Genomic DNA, 23264 nt, shown 5'->3' on the forward strand with positions numbered 1-23264 from the left:
AAATCTTTTTGTGTGGCTAAAAAGGAAAAAAAAATAAAATAAAATAAAAGGAAGGTTTGACTCTTCCTTCCCTGGAGAGCTGGGTGAGTCTGAGATCCTGATGGGGAGAAAATGATCCAGCCCTGGGATGTGGCTGTGCTGGGCTGGATTAGGGGAAAAGTAGGAAAATCCCAAAATCACATGGATTTAAATGAGATTTTTCCCTCTGTCCTCCTTGGAAAAATGGGAAAATACTCAGGGACCTGGCTCTGCTGGGCTGGACTGGGGAGGAAAAGCAGGAAAATCCCAAATCCACAGAGATTTCAGTGGGATTTTTCCCTCTGCCCTCGTTGGAGCAATGGGAACACTCAGGGACCTGGCTCTGCTGGGCTGGATTGGGGAGGAAAAGCAGGAAAATCCAAAATTCACATGAATTTCAGTGGGATTTTTCCCTCTGCCTTCATTGGAACAATGGGAACACTCAGGGACAGCAGGAGCAGCACATCCACAGCCACCAAACCCTGATTGGGAGGGGAAAAGCAGAAAAATCCCAAATCCACACAGATTTCAGTGGGAATTTTCCCTCTCCCTTCATTGGAACAATGGGAACACTCAGGGACAGCAGGAGCAGCACATCCACAGCCACCAAACCCTAAATGGGAGGGGAAAAGCAGAAAAATCCCAAATCCACACAGATTTCAGTGGGAATTTTCCCTCTGCCCTCGTTGGAACAATGGGAACAGCAGCAGGAATGGGAGCAGCACATCCACAGCCACCAATCCCCAGCGTCCAGGACAGGAATCCCCAGTAAATCCCGGTCACTGCCATTCCCAGGGCAGGCATTCCAGGATTTTACAGCTCCAAAAATCCCACTGAGCACTCCAGGAGCAACAGCACGAGCTGAATTGTGTGCCCGAAAAATCTGAATTGTGTGCTCGAAAAATCTGAATTGTGTGCCCTAAAAATCTGAATTGTGTGCCCTAAAAATCTGAATTGTGTGCCCGAAAAATTTGAATTGTGTGCCCTAAAAATCTGAATTGTGTGCTCGAAAAATCTGAATTGTGTGCCCTAAAAAATCTGAATTGTGTGCCCGAAAAATCTGAATTGTGTGTCCTAAAAAATCTGAATTGTGTGCTCGAAAAATCTGAATTGTGTGCCCTAAAAATCTGAATTGTGTGCCCGAAAAATCTGAATTGTGTGCCCTAAAAATCTGAATTGTGTGGTCGAAAAATCTGAATTGTGTGCTCGAAAAATCTGAATTGTGTGCCCTAAAAAATCTGAATTGTGTGCTCGAAAAATCTGAATTGTGTGCTCTAAAAATCTGAATTGTGTGCTCTAAAAATCTGAATTATGTGCTCAAAAAATCTGAATTGTGTGCCCGAAAAATCTGAATTGTGTGCCTGAAAAATCTGAATTGTGTGCTCAAACATCTGAACTCTTGGCTTTGGAAATCTGAATCCTGGGATGTGGAAATCTGAACCCTGGAATGTGGAAATCTGAACCCTGGGATGTGGAAATCTGAACTCTGGGCTTTGGAAATCTGAATCCTGGGATGTGGAAATCTGAACCCTGGGCTTTGGAAATCTGAATCCTGGGCTTTGGAAATCTGAACCCTGGGCTTTGGAAATCTGAATCCTGAGTTTTTATTTCCCTGTGGATGCGTTGTGCTCAGTGATGCAGCCCCCAGGAGCTGCAGCACCAAGCTCAGCCCATCCTGCACCTCAGGAAATCCACGGGATCCACCCCAAAATTCAGGTGCTCCCAACCCTGAGAATGCTCTGGGGTGAGGTGATTCCATCAGGAAGATCCTTTGGAATCAGCAGCTGAGGGTCACAGGCTCAGAGGCAGAAAAATCCATGGAAATTGAGTTTTTAAGGGGTTTCTCCTCTCTCGGCTGCACCCACCCCAAGGATATTTGACCTTGGGAATTCATGGGAACCTCTTGGATGCAGAGCCACCCTCAGTGAACATCCCCAGCCCTGCTTCTGTCCCTTTCCCCCCCTAAAAGTGTGGATTCATGAACAAGACTCCCAAACTCCCAGGCAAATCCAGCTGAATTCCCAGCACAGCTCCATTTCCATTTATTCCTTCACTCTCTAATCAAGATTTTTTTTCTGCTTTAGGAGTGCCTGAGCACCTGCTGCAGCCCCCAGCCCTGCTCAGGGCAGACACCTGGCTGCATTTTCCCATCCCAAAATGTACTGGACACGATGGAGCAGCGCTGGCAAAAATAAACTGCATCACCCCTGCCATGCCCATTTGCCATTCCCTCCCCTGGCAAGGCTGCAGTGGCACTGCCTGGAATGTGCTTGTGGCCAGGAGAACAATTCCAGCTCTGTTCTGTCCTTTTTTTTGTTGTTGTTTTTGTTGTTCAGGAGCAAAGTGGAAATAAACAGCTAAATAGGATTTAAAAGGCAGCTTGGGATCTCTCAGGTGGCTTTTCTGGGCTCTGGGAGTTGTCCAGAAAACAGCAACTGCTGTCTAAATGCTGCAGGAGGAATTTTTGGGCCTTTCTGACCCAAAGCAAGGTTTTTATTCACACCAGCTCCCCCAGTGCTGGCACAGACCCCAAGCACCAGCAGGGATTGGGGTTAATTTGGGATAAAAAGCCCAGGTGAGGGATTTTGATTCCAGATTCCCATCCAGCACCCCACACACGTCACTGCCAGGAATATTTGTGCCAAATCCCTCATTTCCAACCCGTGGAAATGGAGCAGGAGCTGCAGGTTGTGAACAAGGGACATGGAAAAAAAAAATTCCCCATGAAAAACCTGCTCAAGGCAAACCAAATGTTTTCTATGAGGTGGAAACCACTTAATTGGGGACACAATCAATGCAGGGCTATGCTTGAAATCTGATTATCCATCTCCTCCTGCAGACACTGCCCCGTGTACAACAGCCCTGGCACTCAATAGTATTGACAGCCCTGCCCTGCTCTCCTGCTTTTCCATGGAATCCAGGGAAAAATCCCTGCAGGAAAAAAAAAAAAAATAAAAGCAAATTAAAGTTCCTGTGCTGGCACATCCCAAAATCCAGGATTTTATGGCCTGCCATGCTGTTTTCTCCGTGGCTTTATCACCCCAAGCTGTGAAGGGCTACAAACTTGATTTTCTTCATGGAGCACAGCTCAGGAGAAGGGATGAGGAAGATCCCAATAAATATTCAGGATATTCAGGAATTGTTTCCCCACTTTCCAAACCCCACAGGACGTCAGAGAGCCCTGAAGCTCGGGAGGAATTCGGAAGCGATAAAATTGTTGGAAGCTGATGAATTTACCTGAGCTGAAGGCTCTGATCAGGCATTGGGGTGGAAAAATTCCCTGTGAGGGTGGGGAGGGGTTGGGATGGTGTCGGGTCCGTCTGTCTGTCTGTCTCTGCCCCGACACGGGTAGAGTGGTTCTTTGGTGGGCGCGATTCAAAGGACGAGTCTGGACTCTTCAGCTTTTGGTCTTCAGGTTGTTTATTATTTCTTATCTACAAAATTTTTCTGTCTGCCCAACAGAGGTCTGATCTGCAAGCAGTCACAGGCACTCTCTGCCCACCCACGGGGCGGTCATGTCTTTTTATACTAAAACCTACGTACACAATATTTACCTTTATTTCCCAATGCTTTTCGCTCATGTTAGCAAGTGCACCTTCACCATAAACCAATCTCTAAGTGCCAACATCACCACAGGAGATGGAGGACAAGAAGAAGAAAGAAGAAGGACAAGACACGCCCTGATCCCTCCATCTTGTCTCCATAACCCCCCTGTACCAAAAACCTAAAGTCTATATTTCACCCTCTAAATGTGTCTCTTTTACACCTTGTACTCTAAAGTGATTCTCATGTCCTCAGACTCTTGTTACTTCTGTGGATGGATCAAAATCAAGCCACCAAACACTCTTGGCAACATTCCAGGGTTTCCGAGACCCCCCAAGGGTTCTCCTGGCATCTCTGGACATCGGGAACGATGTGCTGAGATCCCACAGGATGGGGCTCCCAGAGCAGCTGGGGCTGCCCCTGGATCCCTGGAGGTGTCCAAGGCCAGGCTGGAGCCACCCTGGGATCATGGAAGGCGTCCCTGCCCTGGCAGGGGGGGAACGGGATCAGGTTTGAACCCAAAACCCACCCAAACCATTCCAGAATTCCAAGTGGGAACTCCCCATCACCACTCCCAGCTCATTCTGCATTCAGCTCTTCATTAATATTGGAAATTTGGAATATTTCACCCTCAATATCTGCAGCAGGATGTGTCACTGTGTTTGATTGGCTTTGTGGGGTTTTTGTTTGTTTGGCTTTGTGGGGTTTTTGTTTGGCTTTGTGGGGTTTTTGTTTGGCTTTCTGGGGTTTTTGTTTGCTTGGCTTTGTGGGGTTTTTGTTTGTTTGGCTTTCTGGGGTTTTTGTTTGGCTTTGTGGGGTTTTTGTTTGGCTTCGTGGGGTTTTTGTTTGTTTGGCTTTGTGTGTTCTTCAGTTTGGGTTTTTTTGTTTGATTGCTTTTTGGTTTGTTTGGGTTTGTGGTCTTTAATTTGGGGTTTTTGTTTGTTTGGCTTCGTGCGTTCTTTAGTTTGGGTTTTAGTTTGTTTGGTTGGTGGTTTTTAGTTTATTTGTGTTTGTGGTTTTTTGTTTGTTTAGTTTGTGGTCTTTAGTTTATTTGGGTTTGTGGCCTTTATTTTGGGTTTTAGTTTGCTTGGTGGTTTTTAGTTTATTTGAGTTTGTGGTTTTTTTGTTTGTTTAGTTTGTGGTCTTTATTTGGGTTTGTGGTCTTTAGTTTGGTTGGTGGTTTTTAGTTTATTTGAGTTTGTGGGGTTTTTGTTTGTTTAGTTTGTGGTCTTTAGTTTATTTGGGTTTGTGGTCTTTAATTTGGATTTTTTGCTTGTTTGGGTTCGTGGGGATCTAGTTTGGGGTTTGTGGATTTTAATTTTATTTGTTTTGTGTTTTTTAGTTTGTTTGGTTTGTGGGTTTTTAGTTTGTTTGGCTTCGTGTCTTCTTTATTTTGGGTTTTAGTTTGGTTGGTGGTTTTTAGTTTATTTGTGTTTGTGGGGTTTTTGTTTGTTTAGTTTGTGGTCTTTAGTTTATTTGGGTTTGTGGTCTTTAATTTGGGTTTTTTGTTTGGCTGGGTTTGTTCTTTAGTTTGGGTTTTCTGATTGATTAGTTTTTAGTTTATTTGGGTTTGTGGCCTTTAATTTGGGTTTTAGTTTGTTTGGGTTTGTGGGGATCTAGTTTGGGGTTTGTGGATTTTAATTTGATTTGTTTTGTGGTTTTTAGTTTGTTTGGTTTGTGGGTTTTTAGTTTGTTTGGCTTCGTGTCTTCTTTAGTTTGGGTTTTAGTTTGTTTGGTTGGTGGTTTTGAGTTTATTTGGGTTTGTGTCTTTTTTGGTTGGTTGGTCTGTGGTCTTTAGTTTATTTGGGTTTGTGGCCTTTAATTTGGGTTTTTTGTTTGGTTGGGTTTGTTCTTTAGTTTAGGTTTTCTGTTTGATTAGTTTTTAGTTTATTTGGGTTTGTGGTCTTTAATTTGGGGTTTTCATTTGTTTGGGTTTGTGTGGACTCAGTTTGGGTTTCGGGGATTTTAATTTGTTTGGTTTGTGGTCTTTAGCTTGGCTTTGTGTGTTCTTTAATTTGGGGTTTTTTGGGTTTGGTTTGTGGTTTTTAGTTCATTTGGGTTTGTGTCTTTTCCATTCATTTGGTTTGTGGTTTTTAATTTGGATTTTTTGTTTGTTTGGGCTTTGTGGCTTTTAGTTTATTTGGTTTGCGGTTTTTAGTTTGTTCCGATTTGTGGGCTATAGTTTGTTTTATGTCTTTTCTTTTATTTGAGTTTGTGGCTTTTAATTTGTTCGGTTTATGGATTATTTGTTTTGCTTTTGTGGATTTTCTGGCTGGCTGGTTTTGTGGCTTTTTAGTTTCTTTTGTGACTTTTTAATTTGTTTGGTTTTGTGGATTTTTCTTTATTTGGGTTTGTGAGATTTTAGTTCATTTGGCTTTGTGGGATTTTAGTTCATTTGGCTTTGTGGGATTTTATTTATTTGGGTTTGAGGGATTTTATTTATTTGGCTTTGTGGGATTTTAGTTCATTTGGGTTTGAGGGATTTCAGTTCATTTGGGTTTGTGGGATTTTATTTGTTTGGGTTTGAGGGATTTTATTTATTTGGGTTTGTGGGATTTTAGTTCATTTGGGTTCTCTGGGATTTTATTTATTTGGGTTTGTGGTTTTTAGTTTGGTTTGGCTTTGTTTGCTTTGGGTTTTCCTCTTCCACCAAGGACACTCTGAGCCTACCAAACCCAGCAGCTCATTTGGGCACCTTTTAGACAAAAATCTCCATTATTGAGCCAACAAGAACTCAACCTGATCCCTCAGCAGAGCCAAACTCCAGCTGGGAAAAGGGAGAAGCGCAGCAGCAACATCCCAAAAAAACCCCGGGGCCAGGAATGCTCCGAGAGGGACGGAAGCAGCAATAAAAACACAATTTAATTGTATTTTCTCCATCTGTTTGCACAACTCTGCAAAGAGCCTGTGAAGAACGAGCCCAGTATTTATCTCCAAACAGCTCCAGCTCCTTTCCCTGGGGATTGAACGCCTCTAATTCCTGAAAATGAGCAGTGTCGGTGCAGCCCTAATTGCTCCTTTTCACTCAGTGTTTGCAGAGAGAATTCGCTGCAGCTGCCATCGATGTCTTGGGAAGGGAAAGTTTCATCCCCTGGAATTCCTCAGGGATCCACAGGGCCCTGCTTCCCACCCAGGAATTCCCACTGAATTCTGCTTTTTTTGGGGGGGAAAAATCCAGACCACCAACAAAAACCCCGCCCTAAAACTAAAATTTTAAAAATTTAATTTTAAATTAATTTAAAAAAAATTCATTTTCATTTTAATTTAATTAAAATTGAAATTTTAAGTCGCAAAGAGGAAGGTTCCTACAAAGAAGGGCGTTTTAAAAATATTTTACTTAAATATTCATTTATTTTATGTCTGAATATATTTAAAACACTCTGGTTTTTAAACACTGGTTTATATCCCTTTGGATCCCTTTGAAACAGGGCCCTGGGTCCCTCCAGGAATTCCCACTGAATTCTGCTTTATTTTTGGGGGGGGGAGAAATCCAGCCCACCAACAAAAAACCCCGCCCTAAAACTAAAATTTAAAAATTTTAATTTTAAATTAATTTTAAAAAAAATAATTTTCATTTTAATTTAATTAAAATTGAAATTTTAAGTCGCGAAGAGGAAGGTTCCTAAAAAGAAGGGCGTTTTAAAAAATATTTTACTTAAATATTCATATATTTTATGTCTGAATATATTTAAAACACTCTGGTTTTTAAACACTGGTTTATATCCCTTTGGATCCCTTTCAAACAGGGCCCTGGGTCCCTCCAGGAATTCCCACTGAATTCTGCTTTTTTTTTTGGGGAGGGGAGAAATCCAGCCCACCAACAAAAACCCCGCCCTAAAACTAAAATTTAAAAATTTTAATTTTTAAATTAATTTTAAAAAAATTCATTTTCATTTTAATTTAATTAAAATTGAAATTTTAAGTCGCAAAGAGGAAGGTTCCTAAAAAGAAGGGCGTTTTAAAAAATATTTTACTTAAATATTCATATATTTTATGTCTGAATATATTTAAAACACTCTGGTTTTTAAACACTGGTTTATATCCCTTTGGATCCCTTTGAAACAGGGCCCTGGGTCCCTCCAGGAATTCCCACTGAATTCTGCTTTTTTTTGGGGGGGGGAAAAATCCAGACCACCAACAAAAACCCCGCCCTAAAATTAAAATTTTTAATTTACAAAGAGGAAGGTTCCTGAAAAAATGGCATTTTAAAAATATTTTACTTAAATATTTGTGTATTTTATGTTTATATATATTTTAAATAGTCACTTATTGGTTTATATCTCTTAAAAAAGGGCCCTGCTTCCCTCCAGGAATTCCCACTAAATTCTGGTTTTTTTGGGGGGAGGTGGAAAAATCCAGACCACCAAAGAAAAACCCATCCTTAAAGTAAAATTCTAAGTTCCATAGTTCAGCATTCCTAGAAAAATAGCATCTGGCATTATTGCACCCCTCTGCTTTTACAAAGCCCTCTTCATTTGTATTTTACTTAAATACAGGTGTATTTTACATCAATTTCTATTTAAAATATTAATTTTTAATATTGGTTTTCATCTCTATCCTTTTAAAATGTACATATGTATGTATATGTAATATATATAAAATATATAGAAATTATATATATATATATTTGTATATACGTATTATATAAAAATAAAAATAAAAATAAAAATAAAAATAAAAATAAATATAAATATAAATATAAATATAAATATAAATATAAATATATTAATATATAAAAATATCTTTTATATATATATATATATATTTATATATATATATATATGCACACCCCCTTTTTTAATATATATAATTATATCCCTCTTCTACAGTTGGATTTAGAAATTGTGTCCTGACAAGGATAAAAATGAAAATACAACCTCATGCTCTGCTTGACAAGGTGGGGATTGCCCCAGAGTTGGATTTGGGAAGTCTTTTCCAACCCTAACCCAAGTTCCACCATTGTGTTTCTCCTTAAATCCCTTTTTATTTGTCACCCTCTACTCTAACACAGCACCCAGAGGTGGTGATTTCACAATAACTGAATTTACTTTAATAATTTAATCTTCTTTTATCCTTTCATTAGTGAACAAATGAACCACCTGCTCTGCATCCCCTGCTTTATTTATTATTTCTGTGGAATTTGTGTCACTTTTCCTCTCACTGGCTCAAGTTTGCCTGATTTATTTGAAGTCAGCTCTGAGTGAATTCCTCAGGTGTGAGGCAGCAAGGAGAGGAATTAATTCCCTTTGCAGTCCAGCCTCTGCACACCTTCCAGGGCAAGCAAAAATAAAATTAAAATGGGCATTTCTACATTTTTAGGAAGATGATTTTTTTTTTCCCACCAGATGAGGCTGTCAAGATTCACATCCCAGTCAAATTTAACTGGGATTATTTATAACTGGCTCCAAAAAAAAAAAAAAAAAAATTCTGCAGCTGAAAGGAAATTCAGGACTCCACAGCTGGGTTGGGGCTGGGAAAAGAAAAAATCCTTTAGTGAGAAAAGAAGGAAAAATCCCCCAGTCTGAGGGTGAACAGGGCTAATTAGGAAATCATGTTGAATTCAAGGGACAGTAAACAGGGAAAGAAAACAAATTTAGGGATGCTCAAAGCATGAAAGCATTTAATTTCAATATTTTCCAAATGAGACGTGCTGAAACCGAGCTCCCTGAACTGCTGGCGTTTCCTGGAAGCTCCTAAGTTCAAATAAAATTACCTTGAGATCCAAGCATTTCATTGAAATGGAAATGAAATCCTCCCTGTTTTCCCCATTCCCCCAGAAGGCGCTGGCAGATTTTCAGCTCCTGCCGTGGGTGCCCTCAGTTCTTTTTCCTCAGCAGCCCCTGAATCCATTTTTGGGCTGGCCCAAGGCTCTCTCCCCTCCCCAGATGGGATTTTGGGGGGTCCATTCCCACATTTTCAAGCTCCTCCATTTCTCCCTTTTCCCAGCTGGAGTTTGGCTCTGTTGAGGGATCAGTTGAGTTCTTGTTGGCTTTGGGGACTCAATAATGGAGATTTTTTGTCTAAAAGGTGCCCAAATGAGATTCTGGGTTTGGTAGGCTCAGAGTGTCCTTGGTGGAGGAAAACCCAAAGCAAACAAAGCCAAACCAAACTAAAAACCACAAACCCAAATAAATAAAATCCCAGAGAACCCAAATGAACTAAAATCCCACAAAGCCAAATGAACTAAAATCCCACAAACCCAAATGAACTAAAATCCCTCAGAGCCAAATGAACTAAAATCCCACAAAGCCAAATGAACTAAAATCCCACAGACCCAAATACCCAAATAAAGTAAAACCCAAAAATCCAAATAAACTAAAATCCCACAAACCTAAATGAACAAAAGTCCCAGAAATCCCTATAAAGTAAAATCCCACAAACCCAAATGAAGTAAAAACCCATAGACCCAAATAAAGTAAAAAATCCCACAGACCCAAATGAACTAAAATCCCACAGACCCAAATACCCAAATAAAGTAAAACCCAAAAATCTAAATAAACTAAAACCCCACAAACTTAAATGAACAAAATCCCAGAAACCCCTATAAACTGAAATCCCACAAAGCCAAATGAATAAAATCCCACAAAGCCAAATAAAGTAAAAAATCCCACAGACCCAAATGAACTAAAATCCCACAGGCCCAAATACCCAAATAAAGTAAAAGCCAAAAATCCAAATAAACTAAAATCCCACAAACCCAAATAAATTAAAATCCCACAAACCTAAATGAACAAAAGTCCCAGAAACCCCTATAAACTGAAATCCCACAAACCCAAATAAAGTAAAATCCCACAGACCCAAATAAACTAAAATCCCACAAACCCAAATGAAGTAAAAAATCCCACAGACCCAAATAAAGTAAAAATCCCACAGACCCAAATGAAGTAAAATCCCACAGACCCAAATACCCAAATAAAGTAAAACCCAAAAATCCAAATAAACTAAAATCCCACAAACCCAAATGAACTAAAATCCCATAGACCCAAATACCCAAATAAAGTAAAACCCAAAAATCCAAATAAACTAAAATCCCACTAACCTAAATGAACAAAAGTCCCAGAAACCCCTATAAACTAAAATCCCACAGACCCAAATAAAGTAAAATAAATCCCACAGACCCAAATAAACTAAAGTCCCACAAACCAAAATAAAGTAAAATCCCACAAACCCAAATAAAGTAAAAAATCCCTCAGACCCAAATGAAGTAAAATCCCACAAACCAAACCACAGATTCCCGAGTATGGGGATTTTGGAGGGGATTTTGAAGGAGTTACAGACAGGACTTGTGGGTTTTGAGATGATGTGATTTGTTTCTATCTCCTCCCCAGGCAGGAAGGGTGAGTTTGGCTCACATTGTCACAGCCTGGGTCAGAAGGTCACAACACCCTTAGTTACAAGACTTTTAAAGGATTTATTGACCAATAAAACACTGCTAACAAGGATATTTATATTTTTGACCCAATCCTTAAATATTTCATCTTCATGCTACAGTGTTAGCCAATCGTGCTATGGCACACAAACCTACAGCACTGCATCCTGAACTCCTTGATTACCTTTGTAATTAATATTATTTTTTTTTTTAATATCTTAAACTCTAAAACTCAAAATTTCCCTCTTCTTAACTCAATGTGTCTCTGTTTAAACTGTAAATCCACATTCTCATTTCCAGCACCTCAGTTTGGGAGCCTTTCCCAAGGTCTCAGATCAAATCCTGGGTTTAATTCTAAGCTTAGGCTTACAGGCCCAAAGTTCTGAGAATTTCCTGTATTTTGGAATCCAGCACCCAAAGCAGCAGCCTAAACTGCACTGATCACCTCCTTCAGCCTTAATTAACACCCAAAATGGGAATAATTTGCTTTGGGGCAGGCCCAGGGTGGTATTTCAGCAAGTGAACCCTTCTCCTACCCTCAAAATAAAACTCTGATTTATGCCAGCGCTCTCTCTGTCACTCTGGCTCAGGTTAAGTTTTAAATACATTTATTTTCCCCTTCAGTTAGAGCCCTGAAAGCCTCCTAATCACCAGTCAAATAAAGCCCAGATCGTTTCAGATGTGTGTGACTAAAGGGCAGCCCTGGCCCCAGCCTTTGTACAACATTTCCTGCAGCATCAAGGTAATAAAAGAACATTACAGAGTGTACAAGGAGCTGTGTGTAAATGCCAAAAAAATCAACTGGAAATGTCAAGAAAGTGCAAAAGCAGCAGCGTGTCCTGTGTGCCCCAGGATTTGGGAGTGTCTCACACAGAGACTGACAGGTGCTCCAGCACAGGGGCTGCAAATGGTCAAAGCTGAAACAAAAGTGGGAAAAACTGGGGGGAAAAGCAGTTTTGTAAATGGATTTGCCTTTGCTCCTAATGGGTGCTGAGATCACCTGTGCCAACATCCTCACCTGTCCCAAAACCTTCACCTGTCCCAAAATCCTCACCTGTGCCAACATCCTCACCTGTGCCAAAATCCTCACCTGCTCTGATATCATCACCTATCCCAAAACCTTCACCTGTCCTGACATCCTCACCTGTGCCAAAATCCTCACCTGCCCTGATATCATCACCTGTCCCAAAACCTTCACCTGTGCCAACATCCTCACCTGTCCCAAAATCCTCACCTGCCCAAAACCTTCACCTGTCCCAAAACCTTCACCTGTCCTGACATCCTCACTTGTCCCAAAATCCTCACGTGCCCAAAACCTTCACCTGTTCCAAAATCCTCACTTGTCCCAAAAGCTTCACCTGCCCAAAACTTTCACCTGTCCTGATATCCTCACTTGTCCCAAAATCCTCACCTGCCCTGACATCCTCAACTGTCCCAAAACCTTCATTTGCCCCCAAATCTTCACCTGTCCCAACATCTTTACCTGTCCTGACATCTTCACCTGTCCCAAAAGCTTCACCTGCTGTGATATCCTCACCTGTCCCAACATCCTCACCTGCACCAAAATCCTCACCTGTCCCAACATCCTCACTTGTCCCAAAACCTTCACCTGTCCCAAAACCCTCGCTTGTCCCAAAATCCTCACCTGCCCCAAAATCCTCACCTGTCCCAAAACCTTCACCTGTCCCAACATCCTCACCTGCCCCCAAAACCCTCACTTGTCCCAAAACCTTCACCTGTCCCAACAGAATTCCAGGGAGTTCAACCAGAACACACTTTTAACCAAAAAAAACCCACAAAACGCTCTGCTGGAAGGAACCAGCAATTAAAATGCTGGGAAAAAAAAACAGATTAAATTACACAACGAGGAGGCAGGGATGTGCAGCTCCTGGTGCAGACTCTGCAGCTCAGTTTCCCACCTCCCAGGCCCAGCTCAGGTGCAGTCCCAGCCCCTCCTGGACTCACCTTCATAGCTGGCCTGGAAGCCTTGGGCACTGACGGCGTAGTCACTGACGAGCCACAGGGACAGCACCAGGCCCGTGCTGACGATGGGAGCAGGCAGCTGGAAGCCTGTCAGCCTGCAAAAAACACACACGAGGTCAGCGCCAGCAGGGGAAACACACACGAGGTCACACTCATGGGGGAAAATCCACACAAGGTCAGCCCAACCAGGGAAACCCAAAGCCAGGTCATATTCACCAAGAAAACACACACAAGGTCAGGCCCCACCAGGAAAAACCCACAGCAAGGCCAGCCCAACCAAGGAAACCCAAAGCTGGGTCATACTCACCAAGGAAACACACACAAGGTCACACTCATGGGGAAAAATCCACACGAGGTCAGGCCCCACCAGGAAAAACCCACAGCAAGGTCAGCGCAACCAGGGAAACCCAAAGCTGGGTCATACTCACCAAGAAAATACACACAAGGTCAACCCAACCAGGGAAACCCAAAGCTGGGTCATATTCACCAAGAAAACACACACAAGGTCAGCCCCACCAGGGAAACCCAAAGCTAGGCCACACTCATGGGGAAAAATCCACACAAGGCCACACTCATGGGGAAAAATCCACACAAGGTCAGGCCCCACCAGGGAAAACCCACAGCAAGGCCAGCCCAACCAGGGAAACCCAAAGCTGGGTCATACTCACCAAGGAAACACACACAAGGTCACACTCAGCAGGGAAAATCCACAGAGAGGTCACACGCACAGGGAAACCCACAGCCAGGTCAGCCCCACCAGGAAAAACCCACACGAGGTCACACTCAGCACTGCTGCCCTACAAAAACCCACAGTGAGGTGACACTCACAGGGAAATCCACTCAAAGTCACACTCACCATTGCTGCCCTACAAAAACTCACAGCCAGGCCAGCCCCACAAGGGAAAACCCAAACAAGGTCAGCCCTACCAGGAAAAACCCATGGTTTTTCCAGGAAAAAGCCAGGAAAAACCCAAGGTCAGCCTCAGCAGGGAAAACCCACACAAGGTCACACTCAGCACTGCTCTGCAAAAACCCCACAGCATGGTCACACTCATCACTTCTAACCTGGCAAAAAACCCACAAAGTCACACTCACCATTGCTGCCCTACAAAAACCCATAGCATGGTCACACTCGCCAGGAAAACCCACACAAGGTCAGCCCCACCAGGGAAAACCCAAAGCCAGGTCACACTCATAGGGAAAAACACACACAAGGTCACACTCAGCAGGGAAAACCTACAACCAGGTCAGCCTCTCCAGGAAAAACCCACAGCAAGGTCACACTCACCATTCCTGCCCTACAAAAACCCACACAAGCTCAGCCCCAGCAGGAAAAAACCCACACAAGGTCAGTCCCACAGAGAAAAACCCACAGCAAGGTCACAATCACCATTTCTGCCCTACAAAAACCCACACAAGGTCACATTCACCATTTCTGCCCTACAAAAACCCACACAAGGTCACACTCACCATTTCTGCCCTACAAAAACCCACACAAGGTCACACTCACCATTTCTGCCCTACAAAAACCCACACAAGGTCACACTCACCATTTCTGCCCTACAAAAATCCACACAAGGTCACATTCACCATTTCTGCCCTACAAAAACCCACACAAGGTCACATTCACCATTTCTGCCCTACAAAAACCACACACAAGGTCACACTCAGCACTGCCCTACAAAACCCAGCAGTGGGGTTGATCCCATCACGCTCCTGGAGGAGCCCAGAGCTCCAGAACACCTGGGACAGCCTGAGAGCAACAAATCCTGGGCTTTTCCCACCTCCTGCCTGCCCACAGGAACTGCTCCTGTGATTTTTCACAGTTTTTTTACAGTTTTCCACAGTTTTTCACAGTTTTCCACAGGTTTTCTCCACTCCTGTGGTTCCTCACTGGTCCTGTCCCAAAGCCCTCCCTGCTTCACACCCTGGTCCCCATCACCTGCCCTGGGACACTCCACAAAGCCAGCCCTGGGATGCTGGAGCAGAACCCACCCCATGGGACAGAGATTTTGGGGTGCTGAGTGAGCCCAATGCTTAAAATATTTTGAGAGCCTTGGAGTAAAAATCTGACTGAAGTGTTCTACAAACTGCACTGAACTGAACCCAAAAACCAGGCAAAAAATGGATGTTAACAACGAATTAAAGCCTTCAGTGTGGTGCCTCCGGAGTGTTTGACATGGAAAAGGCTGGAAGGTTCTGGGAATCCTCCCCAGGACAAGGATGGGGGTTTTATGTGGGCACAGATCCAAAACGCACCAAAGGATGGTTCCCAGCTCCTCCCTGAGATAAAAATCCAAGCTCACAGCCAGGAAATTGCTGCACCAGAGGGTCTGGGAGCTGCACTGCAGGAACTCCCAGGACATGGGCACAAATCAGGGTGAAGAGCAGAAAATAAAACTGGACAAATCCAGGAACTCCCACCTGCTTCCCTTATGGGCTCACAGCTAAATGACAACTGATTTTTATTACAAAAACCTGTTTATTACTGATTTTCATTAATCCCAAACACAAACCCCTGGTGCTGAGCCATCCCCAGAGCAGCTTGTTGACCAGAATGACAATTTTACAACTTCCAAACCTCCTTACACGTGGCCAAGGGGACTCCTGGCCAGGTTTCCAGTTTGAAGCCAGCCCAGGGTGGATTCCTGCCTGCCACTGCTGGGGCCAGGAATTCAGGAGCAATCCCTGAGCTGCCCCAAACCCAAACCTCCACAAACCACAGGAGCAGCAGGAATCTGGTATCATTTGGGATCAGGAGTGTTCAAGGATAAACAAGAAAAAAAGAGAATTTAAAGCTTCTTACAACACACTCTGAGGTTTATCCAGCCAGGCTTTGTGCCACAGGGGCAAAGGATCAGCAGGATACAAAGCTCTCTGCCCCTTCAGGAAATACCTGGAAATGTTATTTCATTCAGGGCATTTCCTCTCCTCACAGGGAATGAAAAGGCACCCACAGAACAAAACCAGCTTTGGAGGGTTGAAATTTCAATAATTTAAATTTCTCCGAGCACCCAGCCCAAGCAACTCCTGCTCAAAGTCATCATCAGCCCCTGAGACAGGGAGGGAACTTCCTCCTCTTCTCTCTGCCTCTCATTGAGCAAACCTAAATATTATTTCACACACATTTGAGCTCTGACTGATGAGAGCTGACAGGCTCTGCCTGAGAACTTTATTGAAGCAAAATTTCCAGTTATTGGCAGAGCTCACGGAGTTGCCAGCCCATGATTTAAGTTTTAATGTCAGCACAGCAGCACTGAACCAGCCCTCAGCATAAAATCCACGCTCTGGACAAGCTGGAAGGACAATTGCTCCTGTTTATTAACAATCAGAGCTTCCAGGAGCCAGAAGGATTTAGTTTTTACTGCACTGAGTGGAAGTGCCATTGTTTTTTATTAATTAATTTGGCAGTTTAATTAGAGTGGCCTGCTGAAACGTCCACGCACTTTAAAAAAAAATAATCCAGGAAATGCCTGGACCAGCTTTAATAAAAGCAGAACCTGCTGATTTATCTTCCCCTGATCAGCCCACACCATCACCCAGAATTTTTTAATTTTTTAATTTTTTAATGCCTTTCATTACCCAGAGTGGATCTGCTCCCTCTGAGCTGAGCTTTCTGCATCGTGGATTCTGCTCACAGCCCCTGTGCTAAGAGGGGAGAACACTTTGCAGATGTTGCTTTTAATTCAGGGCAACAGGAACATGTCCTTTACCTGTAAGGAAGAACTGCTGTCCCCCAGGAGTCACAGGAATTAAGTGTTACCTGAAACAACACTGCCCTGCAGCATTTATTCCAGCACAACTGCTGTTTTCTACTAACAGGGCTTTAAAAGAGAAATTCCTGTGCACGAGGGCATGAAATTGTCACTGAGCTTGTTCTCAGAGCCCACAATGGCTGGAGAGAGAATTTCCAGAGAACCTCTAGAAATTGATAAACTGAGCTTGTTCTCACAACCCACAATGACTGGAGACACAATTTCCATGAGAACCTCTAGAAATTGGTAACTGAGCTTTTTCTCACAACCCACAATGACTGGAGACACAATTTCCGTGAGAACCTCTAGAAATTGTTAAACTGAGCTTGTTCTCAGAGCCCACACTGGCTGGAGACACAATTTCCAGGGGAACCTCTAGAAATTGATAAACTGAGCTTGTTCTCAGAGCTTACCCTGGCTGGAGAGACATTTTCCATGAGAACCTCTAGAAATTGTTAAACTGAGCTTGTTCTCACAACCCACACTGGCTGTAGAGAAAATTTCCATGAGGACCTCTAGAATTTGATAAACTGAGCTTGTTCTCAGAGCCCACAATGACTGGAGACACAATTTCCATGAGAACTTCTAAAAATTGATAAACTGAGCTTGTTCTCACAACCCACAATGACTGGAGAGACAATTTCATGAGAACCTCTAGAAATTGATAAACTGAGCTTGTTCTCAGAGCCCACAATGGCTGGAGAGAGAATTTCCATGAGAACCTCTACAAATTGTTAAACTGAGCTTGTTCTCAGCACCCACACTGGCTGGAGAGACGTTTTCCAGGGGAACCCCTAGAAATTGATAACTGAGCTTGTTCTCAGCACCCACACTGGCTGGAGAGACATTTTCCAGGGGAACCCCTAGAAATTGATAAATCCGAGCAGCAATGACCCTCAGAGGTTCCCTTGTGTGTCCCCAACCAGCAGAGCAGCACCAAAGGCATAAAACCCCCTGCAAACCCTGCTCCCCACCCACCAAAAATCCCCTCAGCCCACAGGACATCACAGGTGGCTCCACTGAAAGCCAGCTCGGCCAGAAGGAAGCGGGAAATGCTGCTTCAGACAGGGAAATAAATCCCTGAGCAGCAGCTCCAGCTCTGCCCCCAGAGCCCTCCTGGCTGCTCCTGCCCTGGGAATGAGCTGGAGCTGCTCCTGCTTCTCCTGAAATCACAATAAAAGCCACTTCTCTCCTCTTAAGCCTGCAGCCAACACACACAGCTGATTTTTTTTCCTTCTTCTCTGATGTCCTTGTCTTGTCCAAGGCAGCATCCCCTTGAAGAACAATCATTTACCATGGCCACGCTCAAAAGCTCAGCTCTGCTGTTCCAAAGCCCCAGGACAGGCAGCACTGGCAGGGATCCCTGCTTGGTAACTGCTCTCCTGCCTCCCTCCCTAAATCTGAGGGATTTAAACCAGGGGCAAGGCAGACAGAACGTGGCATCACTCCCCACCAAACAGCAATTCTGACATTGCTGATCTTGAGGGCAGCAACACAAAAAAACCACAAACTCACAAGGCAAGGAAGCAGCAAACTCCACTCCTTTGTTTTTATGGAGGTGAGGGCAGTAATAACAGCAGGAATAATCATATTCCATTCCTTCTGTACCTCCAGCCAAATGGATTATTGAGTGATTATCCCCTTAACGTGCTCGGAGCCAGTGCTGATTGTGTGAGATCTGCAATGTGGTTTTCATTGGCTTAATTTTGCTCCTGCAGCGAGGAACCAAACGAAGCCAGCGCCAGAAATGCCACTTGATAAGCTTGCCCTTGCAAAAAATCAATATATCCAAACAAATCAACCCAGAAATCCTCTGCTCTCTTTGCATCCCTCGTGCTCTGCTTCAGGTGTGCCACGGACGCTGCAAATCTTCCTGGTCTGGCTCCCAGCTTGCAGCAGGACAGGAAAAATCAGTTTTGGGAGAGGTGATGGCAGTGAGAAGCACCTTCCAACAGGTGAGGAACCCCACCTGCCATGAAGCTCAGCCTGCATGGGACAGAATCCCAGAATCCCAGAATCAGGGAGGTTGGAAAAGCCCTCCAGGAGCATCCAAGCTGTGCCCAATCCCCACTTTGTCCCCAGGTGCCACATCCAAACCTGGGCACCTCCAAACCTCCCTGGGCAATGCCTGACCACCCTTTCCATGCAGAAACTTCCCCTAAAATCCAATTTAAACCTCTCCTGGTTCAGCTGGAGGCCGTTCCCTCTCCTCCTGTCCCTGTTCCCTGGAGCAGAGCCCAACCTGGGGCTGTCCCCTCCTGGCAGGAGCTGAGCAAAGCCACAAGGGCCCTCCCTCCTGTTGGGAAGGATGAAAGTTTGACAAGAAAGTCTCACAGATGTGTGTGTGCTTAGCAGAAAGATTTTTAAATGTAGAATCTGAAGAAGGAATAGAGATGGAAGCAAGTTTTGGTATAGAAGAAAAGAATTGCTGAGCCAGTCTGACTGGATAACCAAGGAGGCAAAGGGGGTGTGAGTTATCATGAGGGGTTTTTATGGCTTAGAGCAAAGGATAAACCCACCCCAAACAAGATGTTTGTACCAAGCAGAAAGAGAGCACAGGCAAACAAGGCAGCCAATGTGGCAAGGAGAAAAAAGGTCTCAGAAAGGAAGAAAACTGAAAACCAACTTCTAGCTCAAACTGTAATGTACTGACTGTTAGTGATTGGAGAACAGTAACATGAATATGGTAATTATAGCAGTTATGATAGGCTGTAGATAAAAGTTCAGGTATAGATTGGTTCTGCTGTATTGAGATGCTCAGCAAAGAAAAGTATAGAATGAATTGTGACCAAAAGAAAAGTATAGAATGCATTGGAACCTAAACCAAAGGGTCTCCAGGCCTGCCTGCAGCTGGAGCTGACAGCTGTGGGCACAGCTCTGTCACCCATGACCCTGGACTGCTGTAACCTCTTGGATGGAATAAACTGCATTTTGGATACAATAAACTGCATTTTGGAGAGCAGCCTGGAGTCCCACATCCCTCATTTCGGCTCTTACACCCTCCTGAGCCTCCTTTTCTCCAGGCTGAGCCCCCTCAGCTGCAGCAGGAGTTTTCCAGCCTTCCCTGGGTCTCTCCAGCCCCTCTGGCCCCCTCAGTGTGACAGCACCCATGGCAAAGTGCTCAGTGCCTCTGTGACAGGGGCTGAGCCCAACCAGAGCCCCCCTGGCTGCTCTGCTCAGCAGCTTCAAGCCACACCTGAACATTTCTTTTTCCCCCCAAACCCCAACACCCCCCAGGCCTGTTCCAAGCCCCCCTCAGCTCCATCTGTTGCACATTTTGCCATCCCTTGGACGCAGCAGGGCCGTGCTGACGCACTCGGGGAGTGCAGGTGCCATAATTAAAGCCCAGCCCATTATTTTTCTGGTAGGATGCCCACCATCAGCTCAGGCTGCAATCAAAACAGTTATTGCAGCTGGCAATCCAGCAGCCTTTAAAGCATAAATGCTGGAGAAGTGTCTCAGAACATCTAATGAAAATGCACTGGATTGTGTCATTTAACCCAGCATTAAATTACAGCACCCCAGAGCTCGGTGAGCTTTTTCCTGCCTTTCATTTAAAGGCACCTATTAGGGAAAATTTCCCATCCAATGAGGCACAAGCCTTGCTGTGTGCAGGGTGAATGACAGCAGCCTGGCACCCCTGCACCAGCCTGGGGTGATGATGATCCTGGCAGGGCAGGTGGGAGGGAGGGGATGCTGCCCCTCTGCCCAGCCCTGGGGCACATCTGGAGGGCTTGTCCAGCTGTGGATCCTCCAGGAGCTCCTGGAGTGCTGCAGAGCTGAGGAAGTGAGGGAACCCAGGACATCCCTCTGGCTGTCCAGGATGGCCAGGACCCCTGCCAGGGGGCTCAGAAGCCCAAAATGCCCCTGTGGGTTTGATTATGACCCATGGAGCAAATGACCAACCTTAGATGAAGATCAGCAAACCACAACAGTTTAGGTAGAATGATAGTGAAGGTATCACGGGGTGGAAAAGTCGATTTTGGGGTTTTTGGTATGGGGGTTCAGGAGGCAAGATGGAGGAATCTGGGCATGTCCAGCCTCTCTCCTTCTTCTTCCTGGCCTCCATCTTCTGCTGTGATGGTGGCACTTTCAGATTGGTCTAGAGCAGAAGCTCAGTGTCTAACATAGGTGATAGGTACTGGGAAGTTATTGTAAACATTGTAGATGTAGTTTTTAGTATAAAGACATAACCCTGCCCTGGGGGCAGGCAGAGTGCCTGGAACTGTCCTGCTGGATGGACCTCGGCAGGGCAGGAGAAAATTTTTTACAGATAAGACACAATAAACAACCTTGAGACCGAGAAATGAAGATCTCCAACTCATTCTTCAAGCACCAGGCTGGGAAAAGACTTTTAACAATCTCAGGGGCAAGATGGAGGAATCTGGGCATGTCCAGCCTTTCTCCTTCTTCCTCTTGGCCTCCATCTCCTGCTGTGATGGTGGCACTTTCAGACTGGTTTAGAGTAGAAGCTCAGTGTCTAACACAGGTGATGGGTATTGGGAAGTTATTGTAAATATTGTACAGGTAGTTTTTAGTATAAAGACATAACCCTGCCCCAGGGCAGGCAGAGTGCCTGGAACTGTCCTGCTGGATGGACCTCGGCAGGGCAGGAGAAAATTTTTTATAAATAAGACACAATAAACAACCTTGAGACCAAGAAATGAAGAGCTCCAACTCATTCTTCAAGCACCAGGGCTGGGAAAAGACTTTTAACAATCTCAGGGGCAAGATGGAGGAATCTGGGTGTGTCCAGCCTTTCTCCTTCTTCTTCTTCTTGGCCTCCATCTCCTGCTGTGATGGTGGCACTTTTGGATTGGTTTAGAGTAGAAGCTCACTGTCTAACATGGGTGATGGGTATTGGGAAGTTATTGTAAATATTGTACAGGTAGTTTTTAGTATAAAGACATAACCCTGCCCCAGGGCAGGCAGAGTGCCTGGACTGTCCTGCTGGATGGACCTCAGCAGGACAGGAGAAAATTTTTTACAGATAAGACACAATAAACAACCTTGAGACCGAGAAATGAAGAGCTCTGACTCATTCTTCAAGCACCAGGCTGGGAAAAGAGACTTTTCACATTTTCAGGGTCACAGCGAGCCAGAAAGACCCCAAGATAAGGAAGGGCCTGGAGCAGGAAAGGTTGGGCTGAGGAGATGCTGAGAGGGGCTCCCAGCCCAGGTGCTGCTGCCTCAGCCTCTCTCCCACACCTCAGCCTCCTCCTTGCTGCAGAATTTCCATTGCCAGGGGCTGTGGGTAGCAGCCACCCCTCAGCTGCCAGCTCTCTCTCTCCTGGCATTTCCTCAGGCTTGGCTGGGACAGGAATTTCCCCCCTCAGTGGCTCTGTTAGATTTTTTTTCCCCCTGTATTTATTAAAGAAAAACACAATTACAGCGAGATGTCAGCTTTTTTCCAGAGCCCATGGACACGAAGGCTCTCATTAATCATCAATAAAACAAGCAGAGCATGATCTGAGAGCACTCCCAGCTCCCAAATGCTGCAGACACTTAAAAGGCAGCTCTGTCCTCCAGGCACAGCTCACTGGTGTCACTGAGATAGTTGTCCTTTCATTTGCAGCCCTGCAAGGCTGAAATGATGCTCTGGACCAAAAAAAAAAAAAAAAAAACAAAACAAAATCAACTCTCAAGCAACTTAAAAGGATCCTGCAGTGACACAAGAACAGCTCCCAGTTGGATTTAGCCAGGCTGGTGGAGGGATTTGTGCTCAGAACCCAACTGGTTTTGTTTGGGAGTCAGGCACAGAACGAACACCTGCACAGGAGTGCTTGGATCTGCCCACATTTCCCTCACATGGCCAATTCTATCCCACCCCAGCTGCTGGAGATCTCATTCCAAACCACTACAATCCACTGGTTCTGACATTCACTACTTTTATTTTTCTTCCCACGACAGTTAACAAGCAAAGGGCAACAAAACCTCATTTTTTTTCCTGCTCCTTAACCTCTCCCAGTGCCATAAACACCACCAAATTTCCCAGGAATTTTATCCAGCACTGCTCTCAGCCTCAGGAATGAGCTGCACCTCCCTCCTTTTCCCAAGCCAAGCCCAATCCATCAAGGCCCAGGAGCCCTTTGCTTACCCCTGACACTGACAAAGTTTCATTAACCAACACGGGCTCGGGGGACACTGACAGAGCTCATAAATCCCAGCCTGGATGGATTTCTCCACTTGTTTAAAGCAGGGTTTGGGTCAATTCCCACTAGGAAAGTGTTATTTATAGAGCCCAGAGCCAGCACAGCCAGCTCAGATATATGAGGCCTTCATGGCTCAGGCTAGGGACAGGTACTGAGCATCAAATTTCAATAAATTTGATTTTCCATGCAATGCAATGGACTGAGAAGACCACGGAGCTGGATGTGATTTATTCTTTCTCTCACATCCCTTCCATGATGGTTTGTCCAGGATTTCCTGGGACTTGCAGTGGGATTTTGTCCCCTCTGCCCTGCTCAGGTGAGACCCAACCTGCAGAGCTGCCTCCAGCCCTGGGAGGAGCTGTCCCTGCCCATGGGATGAGCTTTAATTCCCTTCCCACCCAAATCCTTCCACAGTTCCACGAGATCCAACTGTGGCACCTCCGT

The 23264-nt window shown here is 44.6% G+C and overlaps 1 protein-coding gene across 2 annotated transcripts in view; it reads right to left on the reverse strand.

The window, feature by feature from the left end:
* The window catches only part of CSMD2 (CUB and Sushi multiple domains 2), a 263996-nt gene that overhangs the window by 207277 nt on the left and 33455 nt on the right, over positions 1–23264 (reverse strand). For both annotated transcript variants that reach the window (XM_071453356.1, XM_071453355.1), the window contains exon 3: positions 12896–13008. In XM_071453356.1, the coding sequence (XP_071309457.1) occupies positions 12896–13008 (113 nt within the window). The remainder of the gene's footprint in view (positions 1–12895; positions 13009–23264) is intronic.

This window comes from Agelaius tricolor, unplaced genomic scaffold (genome assembly GCF_023055355.1).
Source record: "Agelaius tricolor isolate 1412-34295 unplaced genomic scaffold, bAgeTri1.0.p SCAF_36, whole genome shotgun sequence".
NCBI classification, from domain to species: domain Eukaryota; kingdom Metazoa; phylum Chordata; class Aves; order Passeriformes; family Icteridae; genus Agelaius; species Agelaius tricolor.